This window comes from Coffea eugenioides, chromosome 9, assembly GCF_003713205.1.
Source record: "Coffea eugenioides isolate CCC68of chromosome 9, Ceug_1.0, whole genome shotgun sequence".
Classification (NCBI taxonomy): Eukaryota; Viridiplantae; Streptophyta; class Magnoliopsida; order Gentianales; family Rubiaceae; genus Coffea; species Coffea eugenioides.
In genome coordinates this window covers 5,394,142-5,413,944 of record NC_040043.1, presented here as the reverse complement: position 1 = coordinate 5,413,944, position 19,803 = coordinate 5,394,142, and the positions used below count along the sequence as shown (strand labels likewise).

The window sequence follows — 19,803 nt, the reverse complement described above, 5'->3', positions numbered from 1 at the left end:
TGTCTAAACAAAGATCAAAGAATAAAATTCGGAAATGCAGCATAAGGTGTTTCTAAAACGACCCTTATTCATCAAAGAAAAATGAATATTTCACATTTGGTTGACCAGAATTTTTTTTTCCCAACTCGTCTCCTTGTTCTGCAGAATTACTTTAGAGGCTAAAGAACAAGAACAGGGACAAAAGCAGATTAGGGAAGACCCAAAAGAAAGAGTCCTTGGGAAGACCCTAGTTCGTTGGGCCTTTGCTGTAGGATTTTGGATACCAGTGTATAAACTCATGTCCCAGGGAAAGTAAAAGGGGAACTGCTTAATTTGTGGTTCATGCTACTGCTACTGTTTCTTTCTTCAACAAAAGAAAATAAGAAATTCAAGTGAATTGATTCTTTATGTGCAATGTACCAGACTATGAGAACATGCAAAGAGTGGATAGTATCTTATAACAGTAAATAAACACATCAGAAAGGGAAGCACACTGCAGGACCAAGAAAAGAACATAGAGGTTCCACCAATAGGCCCTTGATATCTTTGCTGTTATTTTGGTGAGAACCGACTTCTTCAATGCTCTTCCAGGAAAAAAATGTACACCATCTTTGGTAAAAGGAACATATGGGAAAAGGAGAAACAGACGGATGAAGTTTGGGAAACGAAAAGTTGTTATTCCAAAACTTCAGCTACATCTTGATTTTCATTGGGTTCATTCATTGAAATGTCAATGCCATGGATTGACAAATCTTTGCGCAACAAATCTGCATTCTTGAATTGAATACCTGTGAAACCAGCTTCAATTGCTGCCTCGACATTCCTCATCCTGGTGCAAACATCATTCATTCATCAGTCACTGCACATTGTAAGAACCACACACACACAAACTCTTTCTCAAGCACAACCATTTACAAACTGAGATACTGCTAAATGAGCGAAAAGAAAGCAGCTAGATATGCTACAGGAAAGATGTTGAACCAGCTAGTTTTCTTTGTTAACTTGCACGGAAATTGATGAATCAACATTCAGTCATCATTTAACACATTTAATTGGCAAACCACTAAGAAATCAGATGTATGAGATTAACTAAGTACAACATGTAGAACAATAGTTGCCCAAAGAAGTATGGAGAAAGAAAGTCAACTCTTAAATGCAAAATGTTACATAACATATGACAATACAGAGAGATCCTCCTTTTCAACCTTCTGTCAGTCCAAACATCACTTTGAGATTATGAATTGCAGTTTATAAAAGCATGCCCATTTCACAATTAAGTGTTATAAGAATATTAATGTCTTGTACAAAACAAACATGTATGCCAGGTCACTGTGCTTTTCAATAAAATATGCACCATGCTTTCTTTTTTCTGTGTTTTTATTTTTCCTTTCATTTGAGTTGTGGTAAATAAAGTGAAATGCTTGGCTGACACAGCTGTCACCTTCCTGCCAGCCTTTACAGGTAAAGAGGAGAGAAGAAAGAAGCGGTAAAAGTAATATTACTTTGTGTATCCAAAAGTTCCTAGCTAGCTGAATCTAGAAAACAGTGCACGTCTGTAGTGACTGATATACCAAGCTGTACATTGTGATGCAAAAAAAATACTTACTTATTGACAAAGTCCAGCGCCCTCATTAGTGTCCATTTCAAATTTTTACGTGAACCTGATACAGACCACTTTGATAAAGAACTATACCTGTCATCAATGAAAATACAACTTGCTGGATCAACCTTAAGGCAGTTGAGAACTTCTAGATAAAATTGAGCTTCAGGCTTTCTTTTTCCTGTATTCAGGAAAAAACAGCAATCAACATCGCAAAACAAAAACAATAAGTGGAGAGAGTTTTTTTTTGTTTTGGGGGGGGGGGGGGGGGAGTGGCTAACTTCTGAGTTCTTACCACTCTAAAGGCTAAAGAGCCTATTGCAGAAGTTATATAAGAATCTTAGGTGGAAATTCTAATAGAAAAATTAGAGTCTAAGAGAATGCAGAGAATTTTCCAAAGAAACTCCAAGTCTGAAGCACAATGATCCCCTTTCTGAAGAAGCAGTATCATAACACAAACTGGCTAAACTGCTACAGCCTCAGATACTTATTTAAATTCTCAAAATTTGACCTGAAGAGAATGATATGTCCTGAATGTGAGGCAAACCACATCATCAATGCACTAGAAAGAGGGAGCAAAAAGGTGAAAATTTTCAGAGCACTAAGATACCAAATATACATGAACAGAATGTCCAGGATAAGTAGGTAGACAGTTTTAGCTTGTCCTCAATCATCTTATACCTGCAGAGGAGGAAAAAATCCAGTTGTCATTTGAAAGAATTGTGCTTTTAGCAAAATTTGCAATTAAGACATACCAAATAGGATAATTCGTGAAAGCATGCATTTCGTAGCCATCTTTCTTCAAAGCACGAAGCAACTCTTCAACACCATCTATGTAGAGATATCCTCTTTTCATACAGTTTTTTAGGCCTGCAATAAAAGTTCAAATCTTGTTCATCAAAAAAAAGAAGAAAAGAACTACAGAAGGCAAATAAAAATCATCATCCAAGGGCTTAGTCTAACTCTAGAAGAAAAAATCCCTAACAATATTTTCTTTGAGGTTTAAGGTTGAGAATATCATGTAGCTTATGCTGAGGAGTAGCCAGTAATTTCCCCCTCTACTAAGCAAAAGTTACTGACAGAAATTATATTCATAGCCTTTCAACAACTCTTGTTAACAAGTCTTTGAATAAGGACTTACCCTCCTTGAAAAGATTTAGATCCCAAGTTCTCAATGAAAAACAACTACCTCATGGAATTTAGAAAAGAAAAAAATTGAAAGGAAAAATTCACATGAGCCTATAAACATGGAGTCATGCATACGCATATGCCTGCCTCCCGTTTCATCTAATCTTATCTTATTATCCTTCATCCCTTAGGCATGCTTGTCAAGGGAGATTTGAGACCATCGATACAAGGCTAATCATGAATGCCTGCTGATCCTTTATGTGTAAATCAGTGGTGAGGTTATAAAGCTATCATAGTTTATTTCTTACTGTTCATTTAATTAAACTGTCTAGTCTGAGGGTGTCGATCTGCTGCATGTCTGAAGTTTCCAGTGACTTAGAAATCTAGTTCTTACTATAGCAGTACAATTCTAAAGGCTCAGGTTTTAGAAATTATCTGCAAACTTGGCTTTTGCTGCAATTTTTGTTGATTATGAATGGTGGAAGGAAGAGAAAACCATATTCACACATTATTAAAGGACTCCACCGGCTCTTCCAAAAGGAATCCGAAGCACAGTAAGAATGCTAAGCACATTGAGAAGAAGAGCTCAATAAACAAGTGAAATCAACAAACACTATGCTTGATTTCACATATCCCAGAAAGACTTTCTTACTTATTATTCTGGTTTTTCCTGATATAACAATAGAGGGTAGAGAGTTTCTGTATATAAACATTTTCAGGAGGGTTTATCCCTTCTTTAGAAAAGTTGAAACCCTATCTTGCCCTATCAAATCCATCAGAGTACAAAAGCATATGCCACTGCTAAAAGATTCAGCTGAGAAATGAAAGCTGTAATAGTTGCTATAGATACCCAGTTCTGAAGACCCAAGTAGTCACATGTTTAAAAAAAAAAAAATTTAATCTGTTAGCATGGACCATGTTGATAACTTTTCCTTCATTAAACATCGACATACTCATTTCGTGCTTTACTTTTGCCTCCTTGCCGTACATGCTGAGTTACTAGCTTAATCTTATCTAGACACAATACTTGCAGTGCTCCAGCATACAGAGAGAGTACATTCTACTCAAAACAAATGTGAACGCAATTTATGTGCTTTTTGGAAAATAAAAATGAGAAGAAATCTCCCCAACTATATATCATTAAAAAACAGAAGAATTAGATAAGTTGCCCAACTGTAGTTTATCAAGCACCAATGTCAGTTTCATTTCATTAGGGGAAAGGTAGTAACCTGGGACAATTGCAGAAGCTTTTGAAATGTTTAGAAATGTGTAAAGGTTACTGACATTATGTTTTCCCAAAGGGAGAGGTTGTATCATTCAACAATGGCAAATTTCTGAATGGTCGAGTTACAATTCCAAGCAAAGTTGACTGACACAAAGTTATCCAAAAGTGCCAATCCAGGTACCAATTACATTTCATCAAACCTAAATTTAGCCACGAAAGTTGTTAATCACCTTCCAAGTCGAAAGACCTCCCGTCTTTAAAAAATTTCCTGGCCAGCTCTGGCTGAGAGAAAAGAGGTTGAAATAGTTAAAGTAAGAAGCATGAGAATTAAAAAATTCACGAAACTTCAATGTAAGGTCCAAGTAAATGCACTTACTACTGCATATTTACCCTTTCAGCACGATGAAAGGATAGCATACTCAAACTACAGATGCTTCTAGTTAAAAAATGGCTGATGGTAATAGAAAGAGTAACGTGATTCACCTTTAAAGTTGTATAACAAGATAATTACTTGTTTCTCTAGGCTTATACACCCTTGAAGCCTCATAATAATAGTATTCCCTTTATCATAAAGTGTTACCTTTTCCAAAAAAAATTAAATGAACACAAAAAACCCCACAATTTTAATCTAATGGATTAACGGTTTTACAAAATACCACTAGGATGTGTTACTTAATTTGTAGATATGAGTGTTACTACCAAAAACACATCAACATCACATCAACATACTCCAAAGTAATTGTTTAAAAAAAAATCATCTTTTTGGTTATGTACCTCATCTATGAGACCCTTTTCAAATTCAATCCAGGGAGTTGGGTCCTTGCATTCCAATAATTCCTTCATAGACATTCTGAACACAAAATCTCAAAGAATTGGCAGCCAATAAAAAACAAAAAATTAGAACCAGAGTCACCCTTTACAAGTCTAACACGAACAACAACAAAAGAAGAATCATACGAGCATTGAAAACTTAACAGCCCACAGAACTATATCTCCCGATTACAAAATTGAATAACGGGATCCCAAAAGATCAAAACTTGGACCGAATAGCACAGCAAAGAAAAGAAAATACCGGAAGAATGCAGGGACATCCTGGTAAAATGGGTCAAGAACGATTGTATCCATTACATCAAACAACAAGATGGGCAGCTTTCTTCCACCGGTGTAAGCATTACTGATATTAGAGGTGGTGGTGGCCGCGGTGGTAATACTACTGTTGTTCAGAGCCATTTGAGGAGAAATTTTATGGGTTGGTTTTACAATCAGAGAAGAAGTAAACGAGGAAATGAAAGGTTTCCATGTTGATGATGATGGTAAAGCAGCCGCCATTCCATCAGCTTCTCTTCTTGCAAGCGTTCGCTGTTACTGATAATACCAGTGGTCCGTTTTTTTTTTTTTTTTTTTTGGCCCCTTACAAGTAGTCGTACTTTGCTGATAATGTGCAAAGGTGTGTTTGCTTTGCTGCCTTGATTGGCTAACAAAATATTTGTGTCCGCAGGGGAAAATTCAAAATAGTCTCACCCAAAATTGATATAGGTACCCTCCAATTTGTTATAACATCTCTTTTTTTTTAACTACCTCTATAGTATAAATAGATTAAAAAAATGTTCATGTAATTTATTTCGATTACACTTTGAGAGAAGATAGAGTTTTTGCAACTATAATAAAAGATAAGAACATTTATACATGTAGGAGTGTCGACAAGCAAATGTGAATATTGAATTTTATCCTATCAGTAATAATACAGAATAATTAAATTTAGATGATAAATTATACTAATTCCTCTTAAAATTTGTCAAATCGAGGGTACCATGTGTTTAGTTTCCCCAATTTTGTGATTTCGAGATAATATTAGAAAGCATAGGATTTTCTTTTTCAAATTTCATGATTTTTTGATCAAAAATAAATTTCATTAACAAATTAGTGAAAATCATTAAACGCGATTTGATTTATATTACTACCTAATGACAAATTAAATACGCATGAGAGCAGATACAATAGATCTAATGAAAAATAACAAAAAATTTTTAAATTATCTTCTAATAAGATAAATCACTGCAACTCACTTCTGTGCATGTTACAATTGACGGATCTACTAATCCCACCCATTTACTCTTGCTCGTTTATTATAACTTTACTTTAGTCAAAATTAAGTGCAAAAAAGAAAAAAAAATTGTCAGCTGTACCAAAATGCAAATTTTTAAAATTAGGGAGCTTGACTGAAAAATTAAAACTCCTAGGTGACCCACAAACGGGGAATTGTTCAAGAGCCGAATGCTTATTATCATTTTTTTTTAATCGCAATTTCTACTGAGCATTGAAAAGAACCTTTCGGTCCAATTGAAGAAAACAACAATCCCCAGAACACTCTCAGAGTTTCTTACTCCCTTGTACAATGAGTCTCAACGATTTCGCCATGGTAATTAATTACATATGCTTTCTTGGTAATTCTGCTTTTAAAGTTTCTTTTTTTTTTTTTTGGCTTTTACTTGGCTCCTTGAAAAGTGTATAAGAGATGGGCATGTTATTTTGTCCATGGGGTTGCTCGAATTCAACCAAGAACATTGATTAGAGTTTTTTTGTCCATGGGGTTACTGAAAAAGTTGTAATCTTTGCATATTATAAGCAGACTAAAATAAAGTTTGGTAGCCCTGCTGTCTTGGGAAAAATATGTAATTTTGCTGTGTGGAGTAAAAATAGGTAATTTTGCTGTCTGGAATACAAAAAGATGGATGCCCTGTTTCCTTTTTTCTTAATAACAAGTAAAGTAAAGGTATTTTTCTTTTCTTGCTGGGTGAAATAATGTATTATCGAACTTTGCAGCTTTAATTTTCATTATCAAGTTGAAGACTTTGTGAATCTTTGGAGCTTTTTGGCTAACGTAACTGAAACTCGAATATGAACACTCTTCCATGTTCAACGTTCATGGGTTCCATCTGTTGCCAAGTAAACAATTTTACAGTTACTAGTAGTTGAACTATATGGTGACCGAGCATTGGCTAGAGCTTTATGGACTAATGAAGAATATATGAACCAATGGCTAACTTAAATACATAGAAGATAGTGTTACAGCAATTAAATTTAACTGGAGAATTGTTGTGGAATTCGTTTTGTTTGCTCTGCCTTCTATCTTGATTTATTCTTGTGTTGTGTTTTTGTGAAGAAGTGCTTCTGATCAGCGGATTGCACTGGCTGGTTGTTATGCATATTTTGCAAAGTGGTTAATTGGGAAATCTTACTTGTTTGAACTCCTTGATGCTGAATTTTCAAATATCTACATGCTGTTAATCTCAACCTTTTACCTTCAGAGTCTCCTCTTTTCCTCTTCTTATTATTATTTTTTTCTCCCCTTGTTTAATGACATCTTATTTTGCTGCATTTTGATCTGTTCTATTCAACAAGGGGAGTTTGTCGCTTACTGGCTTTCCCTTAATATATACAACAGCTACATATTTCTGCAGTCAAAATTTTTTCTTTGTATAAAACTTATTGTTTCGATTAAGATGGACTTTCACTTGTATTTAACCTAATTACACTTTCTTATTGGCTTGGTGCTTCTTTATTGGCATTTTTTATTGGCTTCTTCCTGATGTCATTGTTTTGTTTATATTCATGTCACATTACTGCAAGATATCATCTTATCTGGTGTCTATCTACTACTCGAATTCTTATCAATTGTAATGAGATTTAACAAGTAAACAAACAGGTTGTACTGCTGTTTAGACATAATATCTGTATCCCAAGATCTTATGCTGGTTTATCTTTTGTCTCAAACACGCAATTCAGTGCTGCATTGTATTATGCTTGCTGTTTTGTGTTGATAATTATAGTGGCATCTTTTGTAGGTTGAAGAGTTGGCTTCTTTAATCAAAGACAATCTTCATTGCAAGCATCTTGTTCTCTCTGTGGAAGCAGCCCTGGTGGATTTCCTTCAGGATGATACAAGGTAACATTCAGCTGACACCATAATGAATAGTTGCTTGTAAGTGTCTATGAGTAATAACCTTCTTTTTGTTTCTGAAAATTGTGAAACTGGAGATTGACATTGCTGAAATCTGAATCGACTCAGAAAGAGCACTCTCTTGACACAGCCTAGTACTGGTAGAGTTGCAATGTCCAGAATTATGGCTGCATGGCACAGTCACAGTCTGCACATATAATAACTAGAAATGGGAGACATCAGATGGGTAAAGGGGCCGATATAGTTGGGATTTAGATGTTTGACTTTTATATTGGTTCATACTTAAGCTCTTGAAATCATTGCTAGATATTACAAGAAAGAAACAAGTCAAAAAGATGGCTTCTTGTGTAAATCCGTGGACTTGAGAAATGTTCTTGAGTACTCATGCTTGTTGAACCATTTTATATACCAAAAAATAAGTATTGAGGCTAATAACGAGTTCAGTAAGGGCAAATATGGCACTAACTGGCCATAATTTGATCTTGTTGAAGTCTCTGTAGTAGTAGTTTCAGAACAACTTCCTCTCTGAATCTAATAGATATGAGCTTCTTTGCTGAAATGAATGTCAACATATTCCATTCCCTGAGAGTGAGAGGAAGTTGCTTAACATCGGTGACGTTGTATAATGATGAGAATTCTTGTTAGCACGTTAGTGAATTCCAATCAATTCATGAAGGATCTGGAAATGTTATATAATGTAGACTAGGGATACATGCAGCATATATCATTTTTGACACTCATGGCTTTCGTAGAGTGTTGACCCTTTTTCCACTCCATGTGACATGACTTCCAGTTGGGTTAAGTATAGCAGATTTAAATGCTTGCAAATGATTTTAAGTTGTCAATTTATTTCGAATTCCTGAATTTTGTAAATTAGTAAATTTAGGAATGCTAATTTTTTTTTTGTAGTTTTTCTATAAACTGATTGTTATAGAGTGGTTGTGTGTTTGATTTGAATATGTTTCTTTACTCTTTCGATTTGCTGATCCTCAAAAAGATTTCTTATGTGCATGCACCTAAGAATGGAAGTGGAGTTGTATTTGAAGGATTTCAGTCGGGAATTCTCTGTTAAAATTTTCAGTTTTTTGGAGTTACATAATATTGAGTTAGATGTTGGTATTTACTGCATTTGGCTACGGGACCTTTTTCTTTTTCTTAATTCACCCTTATGTAAGTGATGCTCTTCTAAGTCTATATTTAGTGGTGAGATTTTTTATTTCAGAAGTGTCCTAGGACCTTAAGTACTTTCTAGCTGGTAGTCCATAGTAGGTTGCTAAATGGTCTGCTATCTCTTTTTAATGGGTGACTTTCAGTTCTTTTCACCCATTAGAGAGAGAGAGAGAGAGAGGTTGCTAAATGGTCTGCTATCTCTTTTTAATGGGTGACTTTCAGTTCTTTTCACCCATTATTCCTTCGTTGCAATGACCATTGATTTCCTTTCTCTTAGTTTGCTGCTTCAAATCCTGGAAACTATGGTCAAAGACATTAGAGGAGTTTATGAAAATATAATGGAGTTAATCATGTCATATGCAGTTCAGACGGGGTTTTGGAGCTAGAGCCAATGGATTCCTACAGTCGCCTTCTCTTGCATCGTCTAGCTGATATTTTCGGGTATTAATTTTTCAAACCTTTTCTGAGGTTATTTATGCCACTGTCCTCTTGTGTGATAGTGGATGCCTTAGCTATTGACTTTTTGATTTTTCTCCAGCTTATGGTATTGTTTGATTTTGAAGAGAGGTTATGGTTGTATTGTGGCAGGTTTTCTCATGAATCAGTTGGTGAAGGAGAAGCAAGACACTTAGTTTTGGAGCGATGCTCAGAGACATCAATGTATGCAATACAGTGGTGATTATCAAAAGTCCTTAAATAGCTGAAAGAAAACGTTTGCTGATTGTGGTCACTTGAAACATGAAACTTTAGCTTGATTATGGCTTATCATCTGAGTTGCATATGAAGCAATTCCTTGAAAGCATTAGCTAGCCTTCAAAATGTTTTTACCGATAATATTTCAGCTAGGTACTCTAGGTCGAGGATGATACTCAGTCTTGTTCAGAACTTGCGATGTGAATATTAACTGGGACTTCGGAAAGAAAATTTTAGTCTGCATGGGTGCAAAACTAAGTAGAGAATCTTGACACTGGAAATAGGGAAGCTGGTTTTGAGGTCATGTAATGAATTTTGCATGCATTTAGTTGGAAAAGAAAGTTTATGCTGATTTAAGGAGCACTTGTGATGGTTTGTCATAAGACCTGGACATGGATGTTTCTAAAGGCTGATCCGGCCAATAGCATCCTAAATTCTTTCCAAGTCCTTCAGAGTTTAACATTATTCTCAATGCTTTAGATTTTAAGGCTCTAATACTCTAACCAGCTAGTGCGGATTCTTGAGCACTTCTTTAACTTGTTTTCAGCCAATAATGAATCTTGAATGGTTTGGGGCTGCACAAAATGCTGGCCATTTTGCCACATATTTAAAGACTTTTATAGTATTATATTGAAGCTTATTTTGAGAGCATATCTCCAGTTTTTTATTAAATTAAAAAACAATCCAGTGTCTGCTTTTCTAAGGTTGAAGATTTAGGTGGTAGGTATGAGTTTTTTTTTTTTTTTTTGAGCTTCAGGTACAAGCTTCATTTCTGATAAGCCCTAGTATTCGATTTGCAGACCTTCCATCCTTGTCAGTGATCTACTGTGGCAGTATGATGAATTGCTGCCAACCCCAAAATTTCTGGAAGTATTAGAGAAGAAGAAAGCAGATCAACCAGGTATGGATTTTTTTTGCAGCTAACATTGAAATTGCATAATGGACCAAGTATTTAAGTTTACCTATTCAGCAACATGTGCATAAGTAGTAGGACTTGTATTATTCTACATTGGTGCTATTCAGATCCTCGTAAGAAACGAAGCACATGACAAAAAACACTTCATGTCTGTCAATTGCTATGAATTTTTTTCTTGAAAAACTTCTTGCTCTAGTTATTTGTAGTATACGAAATGTTTGTTCCCAATTCCACATTTTAGTGCTAAGCGCACACAGCAGTGTGTTAGAAGTTCAGTTGGCTTTGATATTGCTTGGTTTTGACACCACTGCACTGCCTTTTTTTGAATTTGTGCCTATTGCTGTATTGTGGAATTAGTTTGAACTAACCTCAATCGTCTATGTTATGATTTTTAAGCCTGTTTATTTGCAAGATATCTGGATCTGTCATGAGGCATGAATTTGAATTCCTTGGAAATCAATCTTGTGAAGAATTTTCCTTCTTTCCTGAATGCTGCCTGATTTGGGTTATGTGTAGAGTACTATTCCATTTTTCTGCAAACTCTTCGGTTGCTTATTCCTAATGGTACTTTCCTGTCTTTTTTATTTCATTTTTTCTTTTTCAATGAAGAGCAAAATAATATAGTTTTAAGCTAAAAATATATCAGAGCCATATAGGTCATTTTTTAACTTTTTAATGTTTTGTAGTGATATTAAATGGTTGTGTAATAGGATTAGATTTTTTTAAAAAAATTTTAAATTTTTTAATATAGAAAAGAGGTCTGCATTCTTGATTTGCACAGACCAACAATTGTATCTCGCTTGACTGCTACTTTGCATGGTTCATCTTCAACAAGTCCTGCATTGCAATGATCTATTTTCTTGCTTTTAGTTGACATGAATTCGTTTTCAGATGACTTCCCTGCATATATTATTTATTGGGTAGAATATGTGTGAGTTTGTAAATCTAGTCTTATTCAAGTGTAACATGCTCGTGTGTGCAGGGCTGAATGCAGAAACACCAAGGCCTGAACTTTCTCTTGAGGAGAGAGAAGCAGCTTATTTGGCAGCTCGTGAACGCATTTTTGCTGTTGATGAATGTAGAACAGGAGAGCTGGTAGAGCAAAGGCCACCAAAGAATCCTACCGTTGCCCGCCGAATGATAGCACATGCTCTTGGACAAAGAATTAAGCCACACAATCATGATACCTCCTCTAGAGAGCCTAATGCTAATGGAAAACAAGCTAAAAATATGATGGTCCAAAATGAGGAGGATGACAACTTCAATTCAGGCGTTGAAGTTTACACTGAGAAAAGTGTCATGCCTGACAAAAATCTGAGTTCAATTGGCAAGAAAAATGAATTGAGGCTCAGTGACAGTGAATCATCACATTCTGGTTTTACCATACCCAAAGATAATATTGATAGACCTAGCAAATTGAGTTCCTCTGGCACACAAAGTGATCAGGCTAATATTCGCAAGGACAACCTCAGAGAGGAGCATATTGGTGCTGCAAAGAGAATGTTTGTTAATGCTCTGGGATTTCATCCAAGAAATGGCAACTTTTCTAGAACCAGACAAACAAAATGATAGCGGATGACACTGGAGCTAGTCCTCTGACTGATAAAGTCCAGAATGGCATTATTTAGTTCGGTGTGCTTGAAAGGAAACAAGGTAATTTAGACCAACGAATGACGTGGGTCTAGTCCTCTCATCTCTAGTCATCCTTGAAGATTAATGGTGGCTTGTGGCAATTTTACAAATCCACTGGATGATTGGGGTGTGGCAACTCTAGAAATCCACTAGAAGATTGGCTTGTGGCAGCTCGAAAAGTCCACCTGAAGATTTTAGCAGCCTTGATCTACTGCGGTGGATACACTGGGATGTGGTCAGGCACGGCAGTTGGGTGTCTTCCTACGGAACCTGGGTGACAAGCGTGTTGATTTTAAGCATAAGGTTAAGCTGAGATTATTCTTATACATTACTACGCCTTCCCTCTTCAGCCTCCCTTACCGTGTATTTTCTTTGAACAGGTTACGTTTCCTGTACTTTGATCTTTAGGTCTTAGAACTGAGTTTCTATTAGTTTTGACTAATTGTCATCACATTGGCTGCGTTTAGTTGCACTGTTAGCTAGAATATTTATATCTTTGCGGTCTTATAATTGAGGTATTTAGGCAAACTTCAAATGTTTGAATGTAGCCAATAGACATTTCTGCTTAGATATCGAGAACTTTGCAGATTTAGTCCCGAAACTTGGTTGATTGACCAAGATATAGAAAACCAACTCCTCTTGCCTCCGGTTGATTGGCCAGAGGTCTAGAAGGGATTTCATTGATGAGCAAAACTCGTCTCCTTCATCAACTCTTATCAAGATCTGGCTCAGCCAAAAGAAAGAATTTTACACTATAAACCCGTAAAAGAATATCATGATGCAAGGGATCAAGCTAATAAGCTATTCCCTCAATATCATCTGCACTATATGTACGTAATATACAGATCATGCAACAACAATCTTCGCTGCAGTTTTACTCCCTTGTGTCATCCTTCTCATCGCAAGAGAATATGGCACCAAAATCAGCATTTCAATTGGAGCAGATAGTTCCAAGCATCAAATGCTTCACATGTTCTTGTGTCAGTTCAACAATTGTTTCACTCCACATAATTCTGGAATTTCTTGAAACACATTCCAGAGAATTGGCAATCCAAGCAGCAGCGGATTTTTCTCACTAAGGGCAGACATGCGAAAACTATGAGCGACTTCTCAGTGAAGGAGACGACTTCTTTTCGCTTAAAGCATGAAGTATTGACTGAGCAGCGACCAATTTGTCCCTCAGGATGACATTATAATCGTACATATTTTGAAGACTTTTTTGGAGGTCAGCAATATTAACATCACCGGAAGCATTAGATTCTGCAAACATAAAGAAAAATTACAAAAGGAGAAGATATGACACCCACCAGACAACAAAAGATACTGTAAAAGCCAAAGCAACAACCTAAGCAAGTAGAAGTGTAGAAACAATAAGAAAGAAAAGGAACAAAATTGCAGGTTAAAAAAACAAGAACTCACCAAGAGCTGGAGGCGGCGGAATAGTTAAACCATCCAGAAGGGGAAATGCTTTGTTGACTTCTCCAAGATTTGAACCAACAGTTGAATCATGTTTTACATTTTTTACGTCTTTAAATCCTATCCGTTCCTGAACTAGGATGAGATAAGAATATAAGAATGTCTTCCAGCTTCTGATAGCCAATAAAAACTTCTTCCACAAACTCTCCGGGAAAAACACCAATTGAATATAGAGTGCACATATGGCATAAGTAATGCATAAACAATGACTACAGAAGACGGCAAATAAATTAGACAAAAGCAATTAGAGCTATCACTATACAGTAATCACAAAAATTTTCAGTCACAAACTTCACGACACATTATGAAATCTTGACTAATCTAAATTTCAAGCATATACGTCACATAAGACACTCAACTTCTTATTCTGCTCTTATAGTCCATGAAGGTACTCATTCCTGTGTTCTCTCTTTTGTCATGAGTTGGTCAAATAGATTGTAGGAGATTGGTCAAATAGATGTCTTCTTGCAGATGGGGTCTAGAAAGAGAGAGAGTACACAACAGCATTAAGACTGTAACTAATAATCCATTACAATCCACTTTATCCAAGTATTAGCAGTGGTTTTGACCATCAGAAATGTCATTACCTGTCTATGGCCATTATACTGTAATTATTATTCTATGGCCATTCCAATGTAATTAAGGATATGATCAATGTTTCCAGAAAGATACACAATGTCACACTCTTAGCATTTCTTAATGAAGTCACATACCAAGCTCCTGAAATACTGAGCCAAGCAATATTTCCAAACCAAAAGACAAAAATGACTACAATACAGTTATGGCTTTAAAGAGCAAGTTCCAACAAAAAGTTGACCATGTTAGTCTGTTAAAAAGTCCTATATGTAACAAAGCAAGAAACAGAGATAACTCACGGGCTCACTAGTGGAATATGAGGATCTCTCTTCCTGGTTTGATGTAGGCTTGGTTGAATATTTAGTAACCTGAGCATAGCTGATTTCAGGGACAGCTTGCTGTTGGGTAGATTATCAATTCACTTGGTTAGAAATTTCCAGCTGTTAAATAAGAATAAAACTATATAGGTAGCATCTACTGATGTTACTCTGCCATAATTGATTAACTACCTGATGACTAGGTAGGTTGCTGTTTCTGCTAAAACTGATCATCTCCAAATTTTTATGCTGCCTTGTTCTATGTGATGATTTGCTTTTCTGGAAAGACTCCACCGCAATGCCGCTACAGCATCCTCCATTTCCCACGTTTGTATGGCTGTCATCCAGTGAGCTGCATCCCCATGTATACATCACATATTTCCTCAGCTATTTGAGAACAAATATACAACTAGTTAAACAAACAACTTGAATCATAAGTACAGAATTTCTTGTGTCAATGTAGTATAAAACAGGTTCAACCCAAAATAAGAAAACTTGTTTCTGTTATCTCCATGCAAGAAAACTCACTTTATCCCAACGTTCTTGAGCTTTTCGACGATTTCTGATGTTTCTCATTACACTATCCTCGTGTCGAAGCTTCTTGATCCTGCATTCGAACTGTAAAATAAGATGGTTAGGAAATTCTATGACTCCTTTCTGTTTAGTATAACTGAATAGTCCAAGCATCAAAAGGAAAACTCCTTTCTGTTTAGTAGGAAATTTCAATGTGCTCCATACTGTTTTTCTACCATAAGTACCTTTTTAATTTCCATTATTAAGTTAATTTTAGTGGTCAATCGACACCCGAAATCTAGAACAAAAATTTTGGTCGTTACTAGGGAAAATTTCCAGTGATCACATAGCTCTGAAGATTTGACTGTATAGTAACATAATTGAGGAGGACATGTGAAATGGTTGATAAAGATTAGTTTTACATCAAGGTAACTAAGGATGCAAATCAAATATAAAGAAGAAAGAAAACATATCCGAATATCCTTTTAACAAGATAACGTGGTGGCTCTCTGGAACTATTAAATAATAGACTGATTCATGAATCTCTATCAACCTCTGGTGAATGTCTTCAATCCGCAGCTCAAAACCATATTTCCTTAAACAAAACTGAAACCCATCTGCAAGAATGTTGATGGGGATACTTGTAATTTCTCCTTCAGACTTTCCAATGTTTTCTTTTTCTTTCCTGAAAGGTGTGGTGTGTGTATCAAGGATTACGAAATATGTCTGGCTTTTTGCAACGTTTTTAAGCACAAAATCATGCCAGCAATGTGGGAGAAGGTCTCATTTGCAACTTGCTTTTCCAAACTGTACAGCCACTAAATCTACAAAGGTATCATGCACTTTGTTAACTCATTGGAAAACTACTGGCTGGACTTCTTCAAATTTTATTTTGTAGCAGGAATTTCATGGGAATTTTAAGTCATTATGGCAGTAAGTAATACCATAAGACTTCCAGGTATAATGCCTATTTAGCAGGCTTCAAAACCTTAGAGCACGGAACAACTGCAGAATTCCATCAAGCCAATCCTGACTCCTCCAAACTCCAAAAGCCTTTAAAATATATAAAGAAAATGAAAAATTAAGAGAAAAATGATAGACCCATTTGTAAGACGTGCTTTGAATACTTTATCCATCTAGTATTGATGTGGTATTACTCGTCTAATATGATCAGACCTCAAACTTAGAGATGCTACTTTTGATGCAATGCATAACTTTAAGCACAATAAATAATAATCACAGGGTATTTTCTAAGGCTAAGGATCATTTCCCTGAGCTATGATTAAATGATTTTAAGATAAAACTTGGAGGAAAAACAAATTACTAGGATCATTCCCCTGAGCTATGCTCAAACAAAAGAACGCCACAGCATATCAAGTTCATTGGAGATTCATAAGGAAAGCAAAGTGAAATGCTGGATTAAAAAGAACATACTTGCACCAAGAAATAGAAGAAAATGCCAATGCTGAAGCAATAAAGGCCACCCAAATCCGCCAAGAAGCTAACTGCAATCCTTGGAAAAGGAATATAGCATCAAATTATTGACCGAAAAGATTTTATTCAGGCGTGAATCCAAATCACGTTGATAGACAAGCCAGTAGATGTTCCAAAATAGAGCCCAAATCTCCAAAAACGAAATTATTAGAGAAAGCTATAAGCTCCAATCAAACTGTAAGTGCTTCAGGATGCCATAAGAGCATGATGTTGTAAAACTGACAAGAATAGAGGGTGGCACTGAAAAAAGTGAACCAATGCAGAAGATTTTTCATGCAATATGGCTTCCTAAGAGAGGGAACACATGCATAATAGGCAGACAACTGGAGAATATAATGAAACTTCACCAATGACACTATAGTTCATATCAGACAATGCAATGCATAATAGCTGCAGCGAGAAAAATTCAGCAAAAAATAGTAGCAAAAGGACAAAGTCAGGCAGCAAAAACAGAATATTCCAAAGAATGAGCGTGACTTAAAAATCAAGATAATCACTCACCAGGCCCCATAGTGTTCTGGCTGTCAATCTCAATAATATAGTCAGAGAGAAAATTGACATACAGGGTGGTGTTGATCAAACCATCATTGGAGCTCTCAAGAGAAGCTCGAAGTTGACTGATATCAGTAAAAGATGAGCCCGGAAGGAAATCATGAAATAAAGGTTGGATGAGCCTTAGATCATGCATATTACGGTAATGTCTAGGAAATAGATTGAATTTCAATATATTTGGCTCTGGCCCCCTAAATGTAATTGGTTTGCTCTGGTCATTGCTATTACTGTTTAATGTTCCACTGACAGAGCTTAAATGCTTCTTATCACCATGCCTTTTAGCAGTTAGTTTGAACTGGTATCCAACAGCAGTAGCAGGATCATTTGGGAGATCAACAAATTGCCATGATATATAGGCAACACCTCGGACAATCTGGCAGTTGTTACACTGAAGGGTGATGGTGGGTCCTGTACTGGTATTCAGGCAAGAAAAGTTGACAAAGCTAGAGAGTGGAGCAACTTTAGAATCAAGGCTTCCTGGATTCCCGGCAACTAATGTCCCAAGCCCACGTAAATTCGAACAGCTCATGCTAGAAATAGTTGTGATATTAAATTCCATGTCATTCACAAAAGAGGTTAAATCAGGTGCATTTATTGCTCTAACACTATGCACTTCCACACTTCTCTTAGATATGACATGGTACAGCAAACTGCAGAAGATAATAAACTAACTGTCATTATCAAAGTACAATAACCATTGGAAAAAAAAAGCAATTATACCATCACTAACAGAAAGAATGCAGTACGTGGATATAAAATCTTGCAAAAAGAAACTCATTACTACAATGAATAAATAATATCTTTACTCACGCAGCAAACAGACCAATAAAAAGGATCCAACTTGCAATCGAGAAGGTTCCACCAAGCTCTGTTTTGCGCTTCATAACTACCTTCTGGTCATCCTAAAAAACATCACAATATTCATAAACTCATGTAAGCAGTCAGATGTAAAATGAAGTTATCTAAATAATATTGAACTTTTGCATGCCCAAATAAGAGAAGTTACATGTTTCAAATAGGAAGCCAAGATAGTCTAAAACAGATGTCCCACATTGGATGCAATAACAGATAAACTCTTTCAAAAAGATGTACTTTATGCGTTAAGCGGCGATGATGAGGTGTTAACCAAGGTGCTTGTTGAAACGGTGTATTTCACTATGAACTAGCGTTTTAATGTTATCCAACTGGATGTTTATCCCAAGCCATTAGGACATTAGCTCTGATAGTTAACGTGGTTCAAGTATACATACGTGTGTGAATGTTGAAGTATCAGACATCTAGCATCAAAATGTTATTCTAGGCACACGCTAATGGCTTCAACTTTCTATGTCCAACATATAGTTAACATAGAAGCGTATACATACGTGTAAATGTTGAAGTATCATAATCTAGCACCAAAACGTAACTCCAGGCAGCCAATAATAGATTCAATTTTGTATGTCCAGCCACTTGGTTAAGCAAATCACACAATGTCACGTTTGAATTTCACATTTATATCTTGGTTTTGATACTAACTACTCATCTACAAACCTATAATCACATATGCTTTCTCTTTTTCTTTTTAATTTTTTCCCCCAAAACTTGCAAGGAAATAATTGCACCAAAAACAAGTAATTTTATCGCATATACTTCCAAAAAAGTAATAATCCACCAAAAAAACAGCAAATTTGTCGCACATTATGCTTCAATAATTGCAATTTAGCTCTAGCTCTATCTATAGCACAAATCAGCTGAAAGTAAAATCTTACAAGCCAGTGGCGGGTGGCAAAGCAGACATCCAAGCGGCTAATCCACCAGCGGATCATGAACCACGGCGAGCGGCCGTCGCCAAGAGGGCCCACAAGGCGCAAAATCAAGCACAACAACAACCAACTCAGCAGCATCAGAAGCGTAGCCTCAAGAAACACAGCTTGTGATTGAGTGAACTTCTTAATGGAGTCAAAATTGAAGATGGTCATCGGGAAACCAATAGAGTAATCCACCCCTGACTGCATCTCCACCGGCTCCCACCCCAAGAACAGTTGGCAGCTTCTTCTACTTCCATTGAAGATATAACCAGGGTTGCAAGCACAAAAACTTGTATTATACCGGAAAGCATTACTTGGGCATTGCATTATGTTGCTATTTTCTACTAATTAGTTAACGTTTTGGTGCAAAAATCCAATCTTGGGATATGTGTTCTGCTTATTGATGCTTATTTGTTCATTAATAACTTGGGTTTGGGAAATTTTAATGGGGCTTTGAAGTTTCGGTGGAGTTATCAATGAAGTGGAGGAAGGGAAAGAAGGAAAAAGAGAGGAGGAAGAAAAGGATTTCTGGAGAAGTCCAGAAGTAAAGAATGTTTTAGAACTGGGCACAACAAAAGGCGTGATCTTTATTTTAACTTTTTGAGGGATAAGAACTACGGTTGGGGGCCTTAAGTATGATATGTGGGAATTATCAAGGATGGGAAGACAAAAATATATACTGTTGACAGGTAATCAGGCCAAGGAAAGCAAAAAGATGGAAGCAAACTGAACAGAAGCAAAAGCTAAAAGACGAATAGGAGGAGTAGCATAAGAAAATCACGTG

The 19,803-nt window shown here is 36.2% G+C and overlaps 3 protein-coding genes across 5 annotated transcripts; 1 reads left to right on the top strand and 2 right to left on the bottom strand.

Annotated features, from left to right (window-relative positions):
- Nucleotides 1–311: 311 nt before the first annotated feature.
- On the bottom strand, nt 312–5,334 carry LOC113783717 (flavin mononucleotide hydrolase 1, chloroplatic). Its single transcript, XM_027329927.1, has 7 exons — nt 5,005–5,334; nt 4,707–4,782; nt 4,163–4,214; nt 2,335–2,449; nt 2,190–2,260; nt 1,673–1,760; nt 312–808 (listed from the first exon to the last, which is right to left on the bottom strand). The coding sequence occupies exons 1-7, from the start codon at nt 5,259–5,261 to the stop codon at nt 655–657; spliced, it is 813 nt and encodes a 270-aa protein (XP_027185728.1). The 5' UTR covers nt 5,262–5,334; the 3' UTR covers nt 312–654.
- Nucleotides 5,335–6,242: 908 nt separating this feature from the next.
- Nucleotides 6,243–12,874, top strand: LOC113782908 (cAMP-regulated phosphoprotein 21-like). Of its 2 annotated transcripts, XM_027328866.1 has the most exons (6): nt 6,243–6,351; nt 7,778–7,878; nt 9,427–9,504; nt 9,652–9,723; nt 10,557–10,657; nt 11,655–12,874. In XM_027328866.1, the coding sequence occupies exons 1-6, from the start codon at nt 6,328–6,330 to the stop codon at nt 12,239–12,241; spliced, it is 963 nt and encodes a 320-aa protein (XP_027184667.1). In that variant the 5' UTR covers nt 6,243–6,327; the 3' UTR covers nt 12,242–12,874. The 2 variants fall into 2 exon arrangements, with proteins under 2 accessions (XP_027184667.1, XP_027184668.1); XM_027328867.1 differs by lacking the exon at nt 6,243–6,351 and having other exon boundaries at nt 7,804–7,878; nt 9,432–9,504.
- Nucleotides 12,875–12,926: 52 nt separating this feature from the next.
- On the bottom strand, nt 12,927–19,767 carry LOC113782907. Of its 2 annotated transcripts, XM_027328864.1 has the most exons (9): nt 18,981–19,612; nt 18,043–18,134; nt 17,182–17,882; nt 16,621–16,691; nt 15,202–15,291; nt 14,866–15,060; nt 14,656–14,754; nt 13,724–13,850; nt 12,927–13,564 (listed from the first exon to the last, which is right to left on the bottom strand). In XM_027328864.1, exons 1-9 carry the CDS (start codon nt 19,344–19,346, stop codon nt 13,401–13,403), a joined length of 1,905 nt encoding a protein of 634 aa, XP_027184665.1. In that variant the 5' UTR covers nt 19,347–19,612; the 3' UTR covers nt 12,927–13,400. The 2 variants fall into 2 exon arrangements, with proteins under 2 accessions (XP_027184665.1, XP_027184666.1); XM_027328865.1 differs by lacking the exon at nt 12,927–13,564 and having other exon boundaries at nt 13,778–13,855; nt 18,981–19,767.
- Nucleotides 19,768–19,803: the final 36 nt, after the last annotated feature.

Bases quoted from the DNA above. Each gene is read 5' to 3' on its own strand.
- LOC113783717 (XM_027329927.1), bottom strand. From the start codon at position 5,261: ATGGCGGCTGCTTTACCATCATCATCAACATGGAAACCTTTCATTTCC. The intron at 4,783-5,004 runs GTATTTTCTTTT...TTTTGTGTTCAG, and splicing joins GATGTCCCTGCATTCTTCCG to AATGTCTATGAAGGAATTAT. The intron at 2,450-4,162 runs GTGATTAACAAC...CTTTTATTGCAG, and splicing joins GAGGTCTTTCGACTTGGAAG to GCCTAAAAAACTGTATGAAA.
- LOC113782908 (XM_027328866.1), top strand. From the start codon at position 6,328: ATGAGTCTCAACGATTTCGCCATG. The intron at 7,879-9,426 runs GTAACATTCAGC...TGTCATATGCAG, and splicing joins TTCCTTCAGGATGATACAAG to TTCAGACGGGGTTTTGGAGC. The intron at 10,658-11,654 runs GTATGGATTTTT...TCGTGTGTGCAG, and splicing joins GAAGAAAGCAGATCAACCAG to GGCTGAATGCAGAAACACCA.
- LOC113782907 (XM_027328864.1), bottom strand. From the start codon at position 19,346: ATGCAATGCCCAAGTAATGCTTTCCGGTATAATACAAGTTTTTGTGCT. The intron at 17,883-18,042 runs GTGAGTAAAGAT...TATCTTCTGCAG, and splicing joins TTTATTGGTCTGTTTGCTGC to TTTGCTGTACCATGTCATAT. The intron at 13,565-13,723 runs GTGAGTTCTTGT...TTATGTTTGCAG, and splicing joins TCCGCCGCCTCCAGCTCTTG to AATCTAATGCTTCCGGTGAT.